General features: G+C 41.5%; 1 protein-coding gene across 2 annotated transcripts in view; it reads right to left on the bottom strand.

The window, feature by feature from the left end:
- Nucleotides 1–13,242, bottom strand: part of PRRC1 (proline rich coiled-coil 1) — a 31,235-nt gene extending 17,993 nt beyond the window's left edge. The window contains exons 1-4 of one of the 2 annotated variants that reach the window (XM_054053505.1): nucleotides 13,108–13,242; nucleotides 5,759–5,875; nucleotides 1,639–2,022; nucleotides 236–393 (exon numbers count right to left, since the gene is read on the bottom strand). In XM_054053505.1, coding sequence (XP_053909480.1) covers nucleotides 236–393; nucleotides 1,639–2,022; nucleotides 5,759–5,855 — 639 coding nt within the window. In that variant the 5' untranslated portion in view covers nucleotides 5,856–5,875; nucleotides 13,108–13,242. Of the gene's footprint in view, nucleotides 1–235; nucleotides 394–1,638; nucleotides 2,023–5,758; nucleotides 5,876–12,611; nucleotides 12,940–13,107 lie in introns of those variants that run through there. The other variant, XM_054053504.1, reaches the window with a different exon arrangement.
- Nucleotides 13,243–18,920: the final 5,678 nt, after the last annotated feature.

Here is an 18,920-nt window from a genome sequence, read left to right as displayed (position 1 = left end):
TCCTATCACAAGCACTAAAACTAACCTAGAACACCTGCATTTGCGTAGTGCCCCTCTCTATACAAAGGAAGAGAAAAAGCATAGTTTCAGCAAACACCACTACAAAAAACAGCCACCTTGCATATGAGGCCAAGGAAAGGATTTATAGTAATATGCATTTAAAAAATAAGATGTCTTATTATAGTCAGCAAAAAATGGCAATTCCTCAAGAAGGGTAACAGATAAAATCCCATACCTTTATAAACCCCCAAAGTCCTCCTGCAGGTCCTCCGCGTTGGGCAGTAGATACTCTGGGGTCTTCATGCTCCTCAGGAAAAGTGATTGCAGAACCAGTTGCAGGAGCCAAAGGTGATGAGAAAGTTGCTTGTTGAGTAATAGGATCTGCCAAAACACCTTGTAAGAGCGGAAAATGAAAATGCAAGTGTTCATTTATTTTACTGCATTAAATTTGTTATACTGTAGCAACATATAACTGTTCAACACAAAAATAAACAGAAAGAACAGAAGAATACTGGACTGATTCACTTGATTCCTTGAAATCCCCAGGATAATTCTGTTTCTTAAAGATTAGGAGATATAAGTAATGCAAGTTCAACAAGATCTGCTAGTAGAGACAAGACCACCTGCACACTATGTATAAAATTGAACAACAATTTTTTTCTTAGCAGGTTAGTTTAACAGTGCTGCTTTTTATTGTACTCAAATTTTCATAGTAAGCCCTCGGCAAAGGAAGAAGATGAACGGTTGCTGTTCTCTGAACAGAGACAGGCATATTCACATACATAAAAGAGTGAAGTAGGAAGTTTTCTAACCCTGAGGGCTTGAAATTAGCAACAGGAAATGAAGCAAGCAAATGAATAGCTTTACATATTTTAAAGCAGAACAAAAGAAACTTAAACAGTAGAAACTTCAAACATGAGCCTTTGCCCTATTATTCAAACCTATTTTAACAGATTTTCCAACACTAGCCTTAATCAAGAGTTATTTTTATTTTACACTGCACAATTGGTAGGTCTTTTTAGACATTTTCCTAATACAGACTGCTCAAGAGATACCACCAATAATAGCCAAAGCCTGGCTCAATTGCAGTTGAAGAGCCAAGTTTCCACTCCACTAGCAGCTCAGGAACTACAGCAATTGCTTGAATGGAAGGCATGTATTTTTAGATGTCCTAACGTGCTTTAGTGGCTGGAAACAAGAAAATAGAAGCTGGTGTCATGTGATGGATGGTCTGTTTTATACATAGCTTTTCAGAACAAAACCCTGAAACTTATGAGATTACAGCTCGAGATATCGTATTATTCTGTGGAAATACAATGACTGAAGCTGACTCTCTGATCTAAACAAAATATACGTATGCATGTTCAGCCGGGATATTGCATGCAACTTTACAAAAAATTAAGCTATAAAAGACTTTTCTATAAGCCTGAATGCTAGCAGAACTCTGTTGAAGAGAGCTCCCTGTCCTAGACCATGTCTATGTTTCAAAGGCTACTCTCCCTTCTGCTGAGTGCAGCTACATTTACTAAATGTAGTTACAATAATAAAGAAGCTGGACTTGCAGAGTGGTGGAAAAAGCCGCCCAGGAGATCCCTCACCCTGCCTTGCAAACACAAAAGCATAAAACCAAAAGGTTACCTGTGACTGGTGGCGCAGAAAATGATGGCATTAGTGGGCTCTGTGGTGCTCGACCAGCATGACCTCTGGTAATGTCATAGGTTGAAGACACAGAAAATCCTGAAATGGGGGGACCAGTGGGAGGTGCAGGAAGACCAGGGCCAGTAGTAGAGCTTAGTGGAGGAGGTGTAGAGAAATGGGACATGGAGGTGGTGAAAGCTGAAGGGGCAGGAGGTGGGGCAGGAGTTAGAGGAGGTGCAATAGTAGAAACCGTTGCAGAAGGCACAAGTGGAACAGAAGCTGAAGTCATCATGGGAGGAGGAAGTGGAGACACTCCAGCTGGTAAGGGTGGAGAGTATGCAGGAGAAGATGGCATGCTTGGTACAGCAAGAGGACTGGACAAAGCTAGGAAAAAAAGTGAAAAAAGTAATTTTAGAAATACTAAGCCTTGATCTCACAGATGAAATTATGTAATTATTCAGATATTTTACAAGTAAGTTTTGACCTGGTCTTTTTTCCCTTCAAAGTGAATTTTACTTCTGCTTGAGTTTGCATACAACACCAACTGTGCTCAGTTTTTGGTGGTAGTATCCTGTAAACCTCTTTTTGTTGCATGACCCTATTTGTCACAAACTTAAGAAAGTGAGTCAACATTTGACTACTGAATTTATATATATTATACTAATTTATAGTCAGCCTCAGAAGTTTCTAGTTAGTACTGTTCTTTCTGAGTGACTGCCTAATCAATAGGAATGATGATACAGGAAGTGCTCATCTTTAAGAATAAAATACTTTTAGTATCTGGGAGAGTGGGAGTTGCTTCAGAGGTACGGTTCTACAAGATGGTTTGAGCACCAGGCAGCCCCCTCTTCCCTGGCACCTAGTCTCCTAATCCTTCTGCTTTCTCCGTTTCAGTCAGGTCCTCATTGTGTCCTTGGATTATCTATCCAGTTTAGTCAGAAAATTAATTAGAAAAACAGAAGTTACCATTTCTTGTAGCAGCTCAAGCTCTCACTGTCCTCTAAAACATCCATGACAGTCAAATGATATGCCAAGCTGCACTAACGGGCTGGTCTCCAAACTTTTATCACAAATATCAGTAAAAAATTTTTGACCATGCAGTCCTCCACATGGCAAATACGCAACTTCATTTATTTATAAATGTCTACTATGTATATTATAAAACATACAAAACAGCTATTTTCAAAGGATGAGATAAAGATGGATAAAAAAATTTTTTTTATTTACTAACAGTATAAAAATCTACGCTGCTACTAAAAATTGTTTTATTAACATACTATTCATATGACACAGTCCACTAATAAAAGTTATTGTATTATATACATCGTATATAATTATAGTATATAATGCAATTAGCTGTAGTTTTTTAGTGTGAGCAATGTGATTGAGGAAGCCTCATTTTTTAAATCTCAGTTTAACACCTCAGGATACAACAATTTGAAGGTCTAACTCTATGTTCAGATTATTTCAATATTTGGTTTTAATGGCTGCCATAGCTGGAAAAGATACCTCACAAAGATATAGAACTAAATGGAAGGAATGCGTTGTTGGCTGTGCTTATTAAATCATGCTATTCATTTTCCAAGCCCATCCACTCATTTATGCAAAGGTTTTTCTTGAAACTCAGCTAGCCAATATCCACCTTCACTGATGTCAACCAATTGATCTTCCAAACTAATCAGGTGTTGCACACAGTATTTTTAACAAAAGGTTCAAAATCAACTGAAATTCTTCATTTGGAAGATTTTTACACAGGACAGGAAATTCTCTTCACAAGGCTGCCTGTACAAAACTGACCTTTTTTATATGCAATACTTGCATTGGTTTTGGCAACAGATTGCATAATGATGGAAACATTTCCAGATATCAATTTTCAAAACGTTCTCTCAAAAGTTTGACTGTCTTACAAAACGTAGTTACAGTATCACTCCTTGTTAAAATATCACCTTAACCTTGAAGGGACAAATTGTGAGTGCTGGAAATACCTACTAGGTAGCTTTCAGCCTCTCACTGTCACAGAAAGCAACAGCAAGTCTGGGAGGCTTGTCTTCTTGTAAAAGGAAAATGTTCACATCACCTTGAAGTTCAACAACTCTTTGTAACACCTTGCTACATGACAACCAGCAAACCTCCATGTGATACAAAAAAGTGTCAGTTACTCCCCATCTCATTACAAAGCAGTGTTGCAAAAATTTACTATTTAAAGATTATTTTTATAAAATCGACTACATTGATGACATCCTGTAGAACTTTGTGCACGTCTAGCTACAGCTCCTTTGCTGCGATAGCTGTATGAGGTAGTGAATAAAGATCATGTGTGGTGATATCTCTGTAAGCTTATTCCAGACTACATTTGTACCCTAGCCATAGCAACTGCTCCATTAGTGGTTACACTTACATAGTTTTAACAAAAACATTGCTTTTATTAAAGAAGTCATTTACTCTTGAGCATGTATCTTGTCTGGCACATCCTTTCTTTAGTATTTAACAATGAAGTAGTTCTTTGTGTAGTTTATTATTCAAACAGAATTTAGCAAAAAACCTATGATAAAATTTGTTACGAACATCTGTACTACCAGGTAACTGTACAGCAAACCTCCCATGGTGTGTAATTTGTTCTAATAGTCATTTCTACAAATCTTCAGCAATATTTTCTATGTGTCTTCCGACAGTAATTTGCTAACAAATGCATCTTTGTTTGTCACTATATTGTTATCCACATATTATTTCAGACATTTTTACCATGTCAGGAAGAACAAGTGTTTCCCCAATGTACACAGCTTTCATCTTCACTATTAGGTAAGAAATCTCCAAAGAGGCATCTAAATGTTTATCACTAAGTATACTGCATCTTTTTAAGTACTGGGGTAAGTACTGTATGACTTGAAACATTATGAAAAAAACCATTGTAGAGCTTTGTTTTCACGTTCTGCTTAGTCTTCAGATGTCTTGCTAATCACAGTGGCTTCATACTAAACTAATATCTCAAAGTACAACATACACTTCAGGTAAGGTTCACCATTAACAATGGTGAATGCCAATTTAGACTGCAAATAGTCCTACTGAAACTTCATTTCTTTTCGCCAACATTTTGTCAGATCTATATATGATGTTAGCCATATTAAGAGACAAAAAAAATGGCAAAAAGCTCGTACTAGGAATCAGAGATGTGTCTGCTCTTCCATTTCCCTGTTGTTCGCTTGTGCTCCCATTATTAGCAGTGGGTTTAGTCCACAGTCTCTTTGCAGGACTCTCTTTTCAGTCACTTGTCCGTTTGGTGAGGGTTAGTATAGTTAAAACAAGATAATAAAATCTACAAATCCACTTAAGAAGGCACACAAACTGCAAGGCACTGCGGTACTAGGAAAGGGAGCAAATGAGCGAGAGTGCTACTGTCAATCTCTTGGCATTATGTAACACCCACTCTTCCCTCAGGATATGTGAATGTCTGATGTATGGACCAACCAGTGTCAAGGAGTATATTAAATATTAGTAAAGACTAATTTCTTTCTTATTTTTAAGATAAGTATAAATATTAATGACAGTCCAATCTTTTTTTCCCACACCCCAGTGGACTGCCTTACACATCCTCTGGGGTAAGGGCACTCCACTTTGGAGTCCACCACACTAGTGTGACTCAAGATAATAATATCAGATGTATCAGAAAATTAAATATCTGGTATTCAGAACATGGTGTTCGGTTTCTTGAAAAATCAAATAATGTGCTTGGACTATCATGTTAAAACCCTAGTGATCATCCATTCTTACCACTATATCTTACAAGACCGTAAATTCATTTTGGTTTTAACTCTGTTCTATGCAGCTCAACTAACTGTACACTGCAGTGGAAGGTATTGCTTCGCTGGCCCCACATCATTAAGACACACAAATTCATCCACGTGAATAAAACAGCTCTAAGAATAAAGAAATTTTTAAAACACTATACATCAGATGCATGTCAGATAAGAAGCACACTTCCATGATAAAGAACAATTCAAAATCTTCCAGTGAGTCTGGAGAAAAGCACTGTAATATGGACGATCACAAAATCTTTGAATGAACTGCTGTGCTTCAAAAGACATTTATCCATCTGATTAAATTGTAGAGGAAGTTTCTGTACCTAATGAGACAGGTGTAGCAGCAGCAGTCACCACCCCTGTTGTGCTTGGTGGGGGTGTGCCAGGTGGAGTCGTCTCTATTCCACTCTCTTCCATCATTTTCCTTCAGCTACTAAAACCTGTGAAGGGAGGGGAAAAGTATATCTTGAGAAAAGAAGAAAAAGATCTTAAACTAGAATGTAAAGGCCACAACATGATTATTTATATCTGCGAACAGAGCAGGTAATTCAAAAGCTAGCTCTAGAAAAAGAGAAAAAAATGACTGATCTCAAGTACAAAATCACCCAGCATGTCACAGTTCTCCTGCATATTCCCTCTATTTTTAGCACAGTGATAATACCTCAAACTCCAAGCCTCTTTCCAAAAACAGTGCTGTGCATGCCCAGTTACTGCTTCCAATACATACTGGTGGTACTTAGATGAGTAGTAATAGAGAAGTAATTACACATCATAAAACCCGTATCCTATTGCAAGAAACACTTAACTACGGGGTAGTATTTTGCTGCCTTATTAAGTTGTAGTAACTCAAACAAGGAACTGTTATTTACAGAGCTGATGCATGACAGGATGCAACACGTGGCAAGAGGCAAGACAGGGGACTGAAATCTCCTCCTTCTGGCAGCAAAAATCTAGCCAAGAAACCATAGACCTCTTAGGCTTAAGCACTTCAGCAGATGCTTCTGAGCACCACACCAAAGCACAAGCACCTTACTGAATACCAAAAACAGCAGCATAGCTGGCAATAAAGAATCCTGGACTTTGTGACCTAAACTCTAACAATGACCTTGTCTACTTCAAAGCAGAAACATTTTGGGGTCAGCTAAATAAACCTACAGAAAAGCCAAATGAAACCAGCAGAAATTCACTTCCAAATGAATAAAATTACATTGAAGTTAATTTACATTCAACAAGTTTTCCAGTACAGATAATTCCAGTAAAATCCAAATATCATACTGCTCTGATGACACCATCAGATGTGAAAGTAATTGAAAACTTTGGTTTTTCTTTGAAGGTCAGACTATGTTACAAGTATCCTTTAGCATCTTCAAGTAAACTTTTAAAGTATACTGCTTCTGCAAAAGTAAAGCTATATGCTTATTTTAAAATCTTAAATTAATGTAAAAGGGCTCAGAAGAAGAAAGCAGAGGAAAATTAATACTTTCCTGAACACCTGGACGTTTTTGCTCCTCGGTGCAGAGGCAGCTAACAGAAATCTCTGCTTCCTCCCAGGTCTAGCAAACTAATCAGCAATGGCTCATACCACTCCCTGAGCCAATAAATCTTGAGGAAATCTTAATGAAATAAAAATCCTATATAAAGTAACTATATGTATGAAAATAGACTAAAACATTTTTCATCATTTCCATTATGTTAGCAGCTATTGAGGACTGCCAGCTTATTCCCTTTAACAATGCAAAAGGCTTAGATAATGTGTTGAGTAAAAATATTCATGTGCATATAAAAATAACTCCAGTTGAAAACCCCCGTTTTTTGTCTCTCTTTCAACTAAAAACCCTCATTACCTCACAGTTGTTTTGAATGTATATACAACTCAAGTTTAATATGGAGGGGAAACTACTGTCATTACCAAGCTGTAAAATCCAAACAGTAAGATGTCAATGTTAGTCTTCACAGACTTACAAAAAGTCTCAGAACCAAATGAAAGCATCAAAGTCACACAGACAAATTACAGTCTCTCTGCCAAACCAGCGTGTTTTGAGTAAGGAAATCACAGAATTCAAGGTTAAACGTTTGAACCCAGCCTCAGAAAGCAAGTAAATGCGGTTATGTACAGCAACGCTTCATGAAAACTCTAATGACAGAAGAATTTTAGGTTGTGAGTATTTCTTCAACTCATTTAAAAGCTTCTCTTCAGATAGAATTAAAGGGTCAGTAATTGCCTGGTGTGGAACAGACTGTCCTTGCTGAATAAGTACATCACATCTCATCATCCCTTAGAAAGTCCTCTGTTCAAGCTCGCTATGCAGAAGAATTTGCATTAAGATTCTGCCTTTTAATCAAGCTACAGCAGTTTACATTCCCTCTCTTAGAAGAATTTCTAAAGTCATTCTTCTTCTAATTATACACTGCAAAGCAAGAAAGAATTTTCCATTGTGCAACTAAAGTAATCACTGACCAAAACCTCCTAGAAACATTTTAATTTGTCAAGTCTATTTTAAACTGCTGCTTGATTTCACCTAATGCCATGATTAAAAACTGCTGAGATGTGCTTACTACTTAAAATAAATACCACCAACATGTAGAATGACTGAAAACTGTCTTCAGAGCAGCTTTTAAAAAAGTTTGTATAAAGCTTTTTTAAAGCTTCATAGAGCTGTTAAAGTTGAGAGAGGGGGATGTGAACAGCTCAAAAAGTAACCTAGCCGACATCTGGAAAGTTAGTGATTAGTAGAAATGTAAATATAACAAATGTAAAAAGCAACTCTGTAGTTGCTTTAACCCTATGACCTTTACAATAAGAAAAGTGAGGCGAGCATTAAACAGAAACAAGAATCCCAAATTTGCAAAAATTATGTCGGTTGCTGAAATATGATTAAAAAACAAACACAAAATTTTGCATAGAAAAAGAAAATAAAAAAAACCCAGTAGTTTCACAGTTTCTGATCTCACTTGTAAGCCTCTTTGGGAAAGGCAACCGTCTGCAAATCCAGCCTGGCCAAAAGACGGAAGCTTGAGAGGGAAATGCTGCCAGATGTAGCGTTTATGTCCATTCCCTTGGACTTCACAGGTCCAGGGATACAGTGTAGGCAATGTGTCCCAGTAAACTAGATGCCCTCACAGGGATGTCCAGTCAGAAGCCTACTACTATCTCCCTTCTATTCTGGCTTAAATTTTATCCTTTGACCCTAATACATCCCATACTCTTTCATATATTTTCACTATGATCAACTGGGTTTTTGCTGATAGGTGGGGAAAAGATGTCTCCCTACCTTTTCCTTTTCTTTAGTAACAGTAGACAAATTCCTCCATTCTCTCACTTAATGCACAATGACAACAGCCTGTAGTATTTTTCTCCTACTCTCAACTTCTTCTTTTATCCTTTTCCATTTCCATCTATCCACCTGCATGCCAGTTAGAGAACCCTGAGGCCTAAATGCTGCCTATATTCTTTCCCCTTTAGTTTCCTCATCCCCTCACACAACCATCAATCTCAATGTGAAGTCCTGACCTGGCAGGGATTGACATGAACCCTGCATAAACAACAGCTTTCTGTACACTGAATTGTGAGCATAAGCCAGGTGTAGATCGCATGTGTTGTACAAAAAAAAAAAAAAAAAAAGAAGAAAAGAACTTAAAAAAAAACCCAAACAGTAAGGCTAAGGAGAAAGATAAGACATGGGAAGAGGGAATACACAGAAGGAAAGGAAAGCAAAAAGTAAAATAGGTGTATCTAGAAGCTAATAGCTCAGTATGTTTGAAGAATCCAGCATCACATATAATTAAAGCTGATCCTATAGGATATAGTTTAAAACTTGAATCTAAGTGGCCCCTGGAAACCAGCTATATGTAAGAAACTGGGAAGAACTGAGGTGGATGAAGACGGCAGGGAAAAAGCCCAAATAATCCACAGATTTTAACAGAGTTCAGTCTTCAACGAAGTTTCCAATGAGGGTTTCCAACTTCCTGCTACTGACTACTGGCTGTGGAACTGGACAGTCTTTTTAGTGATTTTTTTTTTTTTTTTTTTAGAAATGATACTAACAATCCTTTATATTCCAACACATAAGTGCATGAAAGTTCAGCCTAACTTCTTAAGGAAGGGACTTTTGTGCCTTCTTGCAAACTAGAAATTCTTATATTATTAAAACAAAGAGACAAAAGAGAAACTGCAAACAGCAAACTAAAGCATAGGTGAAAACAAGAGCAGTACTGCCATCTACCGATGTGCGATCATAACCCCTCCTCATGTCAGTACTAAAGAAGGCACAAGGATGATGTTAAACCACAACATTACACAAAGAAAATACAGTATACCCACGATGCCTACCCTCAGTTGACTCTAACTATATTTTACTGATTCTCACCAGCTAAATCTCATCCATTAACCTAAGAACTGAACCTCAGCCACTAATCTAATCCCCAAATACAAGGCCTGTGTATACAGGAAGAAAAATGAAGCTAAAGTTCTGACTGAAAAAAAAAAAAGAAGCTAAAGTTCTGACAGGGCTCATGTTAAAAGCAGGTATTAAGTAATTTAATTTAGAAACTAAAAGGCTGAACTGGCAAATTATTAATCTTTTGACTTAAGTTTAATGGGTAGTTATTACCTTTGTGCTAATACTTTGCAGTAATCTTAACACCATAACCATACTTTAAAGGCATTCCACAGGTTACTACTCTAAAAGATAGAAATTCAGTTAATATAAAACTACCTACAAATGGAAGTTAGCAAATTTCACATGAATAAAAAGACATGATCTAGAAATCAGTCACTTCAGAATTTACAGTGAGAACATATTTTCAGTCATCCTTCTTTTAACTTCTTCTTGGTTTTCAGTAGATGATCCCGCTAATAAAAAAACACCACAGTATACTTAAGAACCCTAAGAGGCAAACCCACTCTCTAAACAGAGCCTAAAATGAAACAAAACCCACTGCAATACTAAATTGAAATGTTACTAAACTACTCCTCTTTAATCAAGACAGGCATAACTATTTTAATTGTGTGCAACAGTACTGGTCACACATATTGTTAATGACTAACCACAAGCTGACAATTGTCCAGAGTCTAGAGCAGTAATTTATTTATTTGAACAAATAAACTGTTTGGAGCCATTCCCAGTGCAACAACTCTTTAAAGAAAACTGTTACATCCTAGGTTGCATTAACTGAAAGACAAATTCAAAGGCATATCCTTTTCTATTCAACAGAAGACACAGGGGAAAAAAAAAAAAAGCCCAGGAACTCATAGAGATTCAAACAAGAGAGATTAAAACCAGAATGACTAAGAAGAAATAAATTGGCAAAAGAAAAACCTTCAGCTATTAAAGATGGAGTGAAGCTGACATAAATCAAAAAGACCACACTCTTCAAAGCAAAACAAAAACTGTCGAACTGTTAGTATACTTAAGTTTCATTTGAAAAAAATCCCTCACTGGTATATTCCATTTTAGAATGGGAGAGCACACACTCCGGCATAAAACCTTCTTCAGACTCCATTAATTGCAGGCAGGTTCAAGAGGACATACAACAAAGCCTCCCTGAAGCTAAAGGAAGAGCATAGAGGGATCATCAGTTCAAAGACCTGCTGTTAAATTACTTGTTCTGAAGTCCAAAGCCTTATAGAGACGTAATCAGGAAAGAAAATGGCAGGGGGAAGAGAACTCTCCTATACTCGTTTCATATTCACAGCATAAATAATACTAATCATAACACTTGCATCACTTTTTCTTCCTCTTTTAAAAAAATAAAACCACCTGTATACCAAGCAGAATCCAGTATGACTGACCTAACACAGCACTAACATAGCTCAGAACTCCAGGCATGCCAGAAGGGGTTGGCGTTGTCTTGAGACTACTGCAGATGAAGTTATCAAAGGCCACAGATACCATAAAAAAAAAGGTTAAGTTCCACTGTTCTAAAAGCTTCCTAATCTCTAAGAATTATTTTGTTTCCTACATATTTAGTGCCATTTTCAGCCTTCAAGATTTGTTCCAAAAACATACACACTCCTTTACTATCAAGTATTTATTTTTAAATACCACAATGTTTACATAGCTCCACAGACCGCTTAGTGCCAGGTCTCTGATGACCATAGTTAAAGAACTGTTGATCTAGTACACAATGTTACATACGACTACATTAAACCACCAGAAACAGCCAAATAAAATCATGTACATTCTATCAATCTGCACCAATAGCTAGATCACATGATGTGATGCAACAGCTGCAGCACTTTCGGGGTTTTTTTCACCAACAGAAATATTTTATTTTTTTTTTCACATGACCATAAAAATAAATAATATAATAGCCAAATAATGTCAACAATGCCTCCAGGTGCATTAAATAACCAGTAAACCTCCTGAAGCACCACTGCTATCTGATACCAAGAGATCCTCAAGGGTGTGGATGCCTACTGTCAATCCCAGTAAATCAAGCTGAAATCACAGGGGTTTACCAGGACCAGCATTTCCACCCTTAGCTGCAACACGGGAATACGGAGCCCTGAAGCCAAGCATTCAAACTCTCCACACAGTGCCCGGAGGAAACTTGGCCACTCAGAGGAGGACTCACAAGACCAGAACATGACCTAGGCAAGGTATCAAGACCAGCCAGCTGGAAATTCTGTGAAGCACTGGTCCATTTGCCCAGCCACAAAGGCAGGAAAGTCCCGCTATGATGACTCTGATCTGCAGTCACAGCCCATCAGCCTCACCTTACAAGACACCCCCCTCAAGGTAAGGCACTCCTCATCAGCAGGGAGGACAAGAGCCTCCGGTGCCCTTTGGAAAGAAAACGTGGTTCAGAAGTAGAGGAATAAGTCAGAGATCCCCTGGCAGCTCTCCAGGACTGATGCCAGTGAGGGCCAATGCCGTGCACGCCAGGTGTGCCACCGGGGGCAAGAATCAGAATAGTTTGGGTTGGAAGGGACCCTAAAGATCATCTAGTTCCAACCCCCCTGCCATGGGCAGGGACATCGCACTGGATCAGGCTGCCCAAGGCCCCATCCAACCTGACCTTGAACACCTCCAGGGATGGGGCAGCCACAGCTTCCCTGGGCAACCTGTGCCAGTGCCTCACCGCCCTCACAGTGAGGAAATTCTTCCTCATGTCTAGTCTAAATCTGCCCCTCCCCAGTTTATACCCACTGCCCCTCGTCCTACCACTACAAACCTTTGTAAACTGTTCCACCCCAGCTTTCCCGTAGCCCCTTTCGGCACTGGAAGGTCGCTATAAGGTCCCCTCGGAGCCTCCTCTTCTCCAGGCTGAACAGCCCCAACTCTCTCAGCCTGTCCTCGTATGGGAGGTGCTCCAGCCCTCTGATCATCCTTGCAGCCTCCTCTGGACCCGCTGCAACAGCTCCATGTCCTTCTTGTGCTGAGGATTCCAGAACTGGACACGATACCCGAGATGAGGTCTCACAAGAGAGGAATAAAGGGAGAGAATCCCTCCCTTAGCGATGGCCACGCCACTCTGGATGCAGCCCAGGACACGTTCGGCCCCCTGGGCTGCGCTGACGCTACTGTGAGGCGACCGGGACGCTGGGACTCGGGGCCACCGCCCGCCGAGCCCCTTCCTCTTCCTCCGCCCCCGCCAGCCGCCAACCCGGCACCCCCCCAGGCCCCGCGAGCCCCACCGCGCCCCCCGGGCCGCGACCCGCAGCACCCACCGGCTCCTCCACCGCCTACAGCTCCCGAGAGCCGCCGCGGCGCCGCACCCGCCCCGCGCTGCCACGTTCCCCCTGCGGGGCGCCCTTCGCCCGCTCCGGACCCGCCTCCAAAATGGCGGCGGCGGGGAGCCAGTGCCGCCCCTGCCACGTCCGCGGGCGGCCGAGGGGGAGGCGGGGCGGGGCGGCCTCGCGATCGCCCCCTGGGGAGGGGAGGTGCGCGGGGGCTGCGGGCTCCGGGGAGTGGTAGCGCATGAGGGACGTGGCTCGGTGTCCAGGTGGAGATCCTTGACAAGTGGGCTCCTTCAGGGATCCGTACTGGGATCGGTGCTGTTTAATGTCTTCATCAATGATACAGACAGTGAGGTTGAGTGCACCCTCAGCAAGTTTGCAGATGACACCAAGCTGAGTGACGCAGTTGCCACAGTGGAGGGATAGGATGTCATCCAGAGGGACCTGGACAGGCTGGAGAAGTGGGCCCGTGTGAACCTTATGAGGTGCAACGAGGCCAAGTACGATGTCCTGCACCTGGGTCGAGGCAATCCCCGATTTCAGTACAGGATGGGGGATGATGTGCTTGAGAGCAGCCCTGAAGAAAAGGAGTTGGGGGTGCTGGTCGATGAGAAGCTCAACATGAGCCGGCAATGTGCGCTTGCAGTCCAGAAGGCCGGCCGTATCCTGGGCTGCATCAAAAGAAGCGTGGCCAGCAGATTGAGGGAGATGATTCTGCCCCTCTATTCCTCCCTTGTGAGACCTCATCTGGAATATTGTGCCCAGTTCTGGAATTCTCAACATAAGAAGGATAGGGAACTGTTGGAATGGATCCAGAGGAGAGCAACGAAGATGATCAGAATGCTGGAGCACCTGTGCTATGAGGACAGGCTGAGAGAATTGGGCTTGTTCACCCTGGAGAAGAGAAGGCTCCAAGGAGACCTCATAGTGACCTTCCAACAGCTGAAGGGGCTGCAGGAAAGCTGGGGAGGGACTGTTCACAAAGGTTTGTAGTGACAGGACTAGGGGCAATGGGTATAAACTGGAGAGGGGTCATACTTAGACTAAACGTAAGGAGGAATTTCTTCACCATCAGAGTGGTGAGGCACTGGCACAGGTTGCTTAGGGAAGCTGTGGCTGCCCCACCCCTGGAGGTGTTCAAGGCCAGGTTGGATGGGGCCTTGGGCAGCCTGATCTAGTGGGATGTGACCATGCCCATCAAAGAGGGGTTAGAACTGGATGATCTTTAAAGTCCCTTCCAACCCAAACTATTCTATGATTCTATGATTGTGCATCCCTGATGAACCATCAGGTGCCCCTTCCTGAGCTTCTGCTTCTGGGACTTGAAAGTAAATTTTATTTAACAACCACTTGTAATGAGAGATACACTTGACAAGGACAGGTCCAGCCCCATGGCAGTCAAAGCAGGCTAACAAGCCTGTACAAAAGCAGAGGCGCTCTGCTAAGGACAATCATAGAATCATAGAATGGTTTAAGTTGTAAAGGACCTTGAAGATCATCTAGTTCCAACCCCCCTGCAACAGGCAGGGACATCTCCCACCAGACCAGTCTGCTCAATGCCCCATCCAGCCTGGCCTTGAACACCTCCAGGAATGGGGCATCCACAACTTCTCTGGGTGACCTGTTCCAGCACCTCACCACTCTGGTGTTGAAGCATTTTATCCTTATGTCTAGTCTAAATCTGCCACTTCCCAGTTTACAATCATTGCCTCTAGTCCTGTTACTCAAATGAGAGGAAATGGTGGGCATAGCCCCAGGAAAAGGCAGCAGAAAGCAGCATGGGTGGGGACAGCAATGCCACCTACACTTTTAGTGACACCGAGGCTTTTCTTCAGTTTTCAAGCCTTTCTTTTGTTTTTCTGCCTGATAACAGGAGCTGGAGAGGTGAGAGGACTTGAAGGCCAGTGCATGCCCCAGCTGCTGGCCCAGCCCTGGCTTGGGCAGCGTCTGGGGTGTTCCTGTAGTATTGCTGGTGTAGTGGCTTCTTCTGGGCTAGAGAAAAGGCCTTGGGGCTGCTGGTTCTCCTCTTTAGGGGTTGCTGTGGACCCCTGGGGAGCATTCCCTGCCCTGTCTGGGAGCAGGTGCCACAGCCTCCTCGGGCTCCTGCTGGGGCTCTTCTTGCTCCCAGGGGATAGGAACAGGGGCAGAGGAAGGACTGCTATAAGGCTTCATCTCCCCAGGCTTCCATTCTGTTGCTGCAGAGCTGCATACAGCTGAATGGCCATGAGCTCCTCCTGTGTGGTGGCCAGTGATAGATGACACTGCAGATGGTGTGACACCATGCTCCTAAAAGTTGTCGTCTGCCTGCACCATGTGTGTGATGGAGAGGATATTCCTCTTGCATAGGGGCACTTGGGCTTGCTCTCAGCCCACTGCAGGTGCATGAGTAACAGAACTGGTGCAGGCATGGCATCACATAGCTGTCCTCCTCCCAGCTGTCCAGCCGTATTGGACAGTGATTGTCCAGCTCCATGACCATGCTCTCCGCTTGGCCCAGTGTGCTGGTGGTAGCAGGGGATGGTGAATGGCTCCCTCTCTGCAGCATTGCAGCAGCAGGTGCTATGCTAGAGAGAAAGACAGACCTTAATTGTCGGCTGACCCTGTGAGGAGTGGAAGGAATGTCCAGGTGCCTCCAGAAGGAGATCCTCCCAGCTGCCCAGGCAGAGGTGTCCCTGCATAGCTTACCTCTGCTGCTGCAAGCACATCTCCGGAGTGCCCCAGCTGCCTGAAGCTGGCAGGGCTGGGGAAAATCCTGCAACAAGTCTGGTGTCAGAGACCTGCAAGGAACAACTCTTCAGTCAGGACACCAGCACCAGCTCAACACCCCAGCCTTGCCAACTGCTTAGCTGGAGTGAGGGCACAAGCCAGCTGTGTGGAACTTGCTCCAGTTGTCTCTAAAAGAGATCAGACTTCACTTGCAAAATGCAGACCCTCTGGCATATCTTTAAATGTTTCAAAGCAGTCAGACCAATAGTTTCTACCCTGTTTATTGTAAAATGTGTCAGAGAAAGAGTCAGATCTTTAAGGAGGTGGAGCTCAGCCTCACCTGGGAGTGAGCTTACTCAGCCTGTCTGGAGAAAATGAAAAATGTTTAAGGTCACAGGCCTAAAAGTATTAGAAATCTGCCAGAGGTCATTCAGGAGACCCAAGATAAAATGCGTTTTGCTAATCTGAAAGAATTAGGTTCAGTGTCTCCAGGGTTTCAGGTTGAAGACATGGGGATGACACCAAAATGAACAGTTGCATCCTGCAAGAAAATCCTCTCCAGATGCCAGATAATGTCTTTGAATGAAGAATGTGAGGCAGCTAGGAGGAAATCTGGATCTGATGTCTGTTAGGAGTACAAGCTTCGGCAGTAGAATAATGATTGAGAAAACTGCACTTTGTTTTCTAAAATCTGTTAAGAAGGTGTTAGCAGCAGAACCTGGGGCCAAACTCAGTAAGCCTTGTTTTAAAGTAATACTAGAGGCGTGCACGCGCGCGCGCACACACACACACACACACACACACACACGTATGTCCAAACCTAATTTGAAAAATCACTGACAAAGTGTGTAATCTCTCCTCTCCTCTAAGTGTCGCTCCTACCCCAAGAATTTCCTATCAAAGTACAGGCATAGAAACTGCTTTTTCTCGAATGGAGCTGGCTGTGGGCTTAAGTTTGTGCAGGTTGTATGTGCTTGTCAAGGACTAACAGTACTCCTATTTACTTTTAAAAGTAATAAAAAAGGTAACATGTTAGTGCTGCTTCATCATTCCAAGCTGGTTCTTGGAAAGCAGTTTTGTGTTTAGCTGTCAAGCTATAGTTTTTAACCTTTAACACTTAGTCAGTTAATTATGCAAGAATTACCAAGGAGTAGGAAGGAATAATGAGTTTTCTGTCTGAAAGAACGCAGGTGGTGCTTTCAAGTTTGAAGATTTTTTTAAAAAAGGTAACAATTCATTAGATTTTTGAGGTATCTGTTTTACCTATTTTTAGTGTACCACCTTTCTGATGTTTGGCAGCCAATTCAAAGTTAAGCATGAATTTTATCCCAGATATTGAATAAAAAAATAAATTACTTCCTTATTCCCTCTTGGTTGTTACTCTACACCACACTGCTCTAGTGTGATAGACTTAGATATTCGTATACACAAGAGGAGGTAGTGTTTTGCAGTGGCATATTTACTGGAAATCACAGGCAAGGAAAATAAGCTATCTGATGAAAAGAAAGGCAGGGGAGAAAGCAACAGATTTTGTAGCTCTAGATCTCTAGCCCAGAACTTTGGAGAGGATATCTTGCACTTCACTATTGTCTAGCTGTGTGCATATTTTCAGAACTAAGTCACCTCTGCAAGATGTTGAAGCGATTTTTGGCACAAGGCTTGAAAGGGTTATTCAGATGTCTTTGAAATTTTTGAACCAGTTAGGGAATTATTTGGGCCTTCAAGAAGGTTAGAAGATGAACAGATTCTTAGACTTTGCAAACGTAGTTCTAGAAAGGCATAGGAGTTTTCTTTTGCAGCTAGCGTATCGATATCTTAGCAATTATGTTATTTGTATTATACTACTTTCTTTATAAGAGCCTTTAGGAAGTACATTATTTTTAAAAAAGGCTTTGTTATCAAAACTTGCTTTTCCCACTGACAGGCTACTACAAATTATAGCACCTTTTGTTCATGAGATAAGAGTTTTGTCTACTAATTCTGAAATGTTTCTTTTATCAGTAAGAATATTAACATAAGTTCTTTTCTGATGCTCTTGTTCTCTTTGCAGCAGTTAACATTGTTTGCTGTTTCAATAATGCTTCAAGAGAAGTACACAACAGGTACTTTTGCAAATGGGTGCAGAATCAAATAAGAGCCTTTTAGCCTTTTATAAGATCCTATTCTCTGCTGAGCAGAGCAGATCCCATTAAAGTTAGCATGGATGAGCAGTCATTTATCCCTGGCTGGAATTTGTCTCTTTGTGAGATGCCATTGGAATTAATATCCAAATCTCTTACATCATGAGGAACTAAGCTTTAGGATTCCAAAAATTCTTCATGTGCAAGAAGATGATCAGTGTAAAATTATTCTACAATGATCCAAGTATAAATATCACCCAGGACAAATTTAACAGAGTACCTGAAACTTAGGACGCTGTGACATATAAGCACTGATTACCCTCCTGTCCTGCTTAGAGAAATTTCTAAAGGAATGTAATTCTAAAGGTAATTTCTAGTGATGAAGCAGGAAACACTGTACTGCTACATGCTGGGCTTTTACATACAACTAAGGACCACATGTACATTTAGTGTAGTCAGTGCAAAAATGAAACTAATTTGGGGAAATTATTGCAAATGGTGCCCACACATTTGGGACGACTAAGGTCAAAATTCACATTGAGACACACACACAAATCATGATAGTCATAAGATCAGAGTCTTACTTGAGAGAAAAAAAAATACAAGAGCATGAATCTATACGCATACATATAAGGCTCCTTGAAAACAGTTCCTGAGTAAAAAAAAAAAAAGGATTTCCGTTATGGAAAAAGTAATCTGCTTTTGTCAGTCCTTTGTTAATTTAGCTGCTGAGGGGAGTGATAGATAGATGGCTGCTTCTCCTGGGGAGAAAACAGAGGTTCCAGAGAGCCATTACCTTGGATATCTCATCTAGGGCACACTAATCAAGAGCTAGCAGCTGTTTCAAGAGATAATAGCTCTTTCTATCTCTAGGTGCTTGGAGTTGTCCACAGACTGTATGACCATGCTTGGAAGCAGAACTTCATGAAGATGCTTTCCCTTCCCATGGCCACCATAGATAGGTATTGTGATCCCCGA

This window comes from Cuculus canorus, chromosome Z (assembly GCF_017976375.1).
Source record: "Cuculus canorus isolate bCucCan1 chromosome Z, bCucCan1.pri, whole genome shotgun sequence".
Classification (NCBI taxonomy): Eukaryota; Metazoa; Chordata; class Aves; order Cuculiformes; family Cuculidae; genus Cuculus; species Cuculus canorus.
The sequence above is the reverse complement of the archived record's forward strand: the minus strand, read 5'-3'. Positions and strand labels throughout refer to the sequence as shown.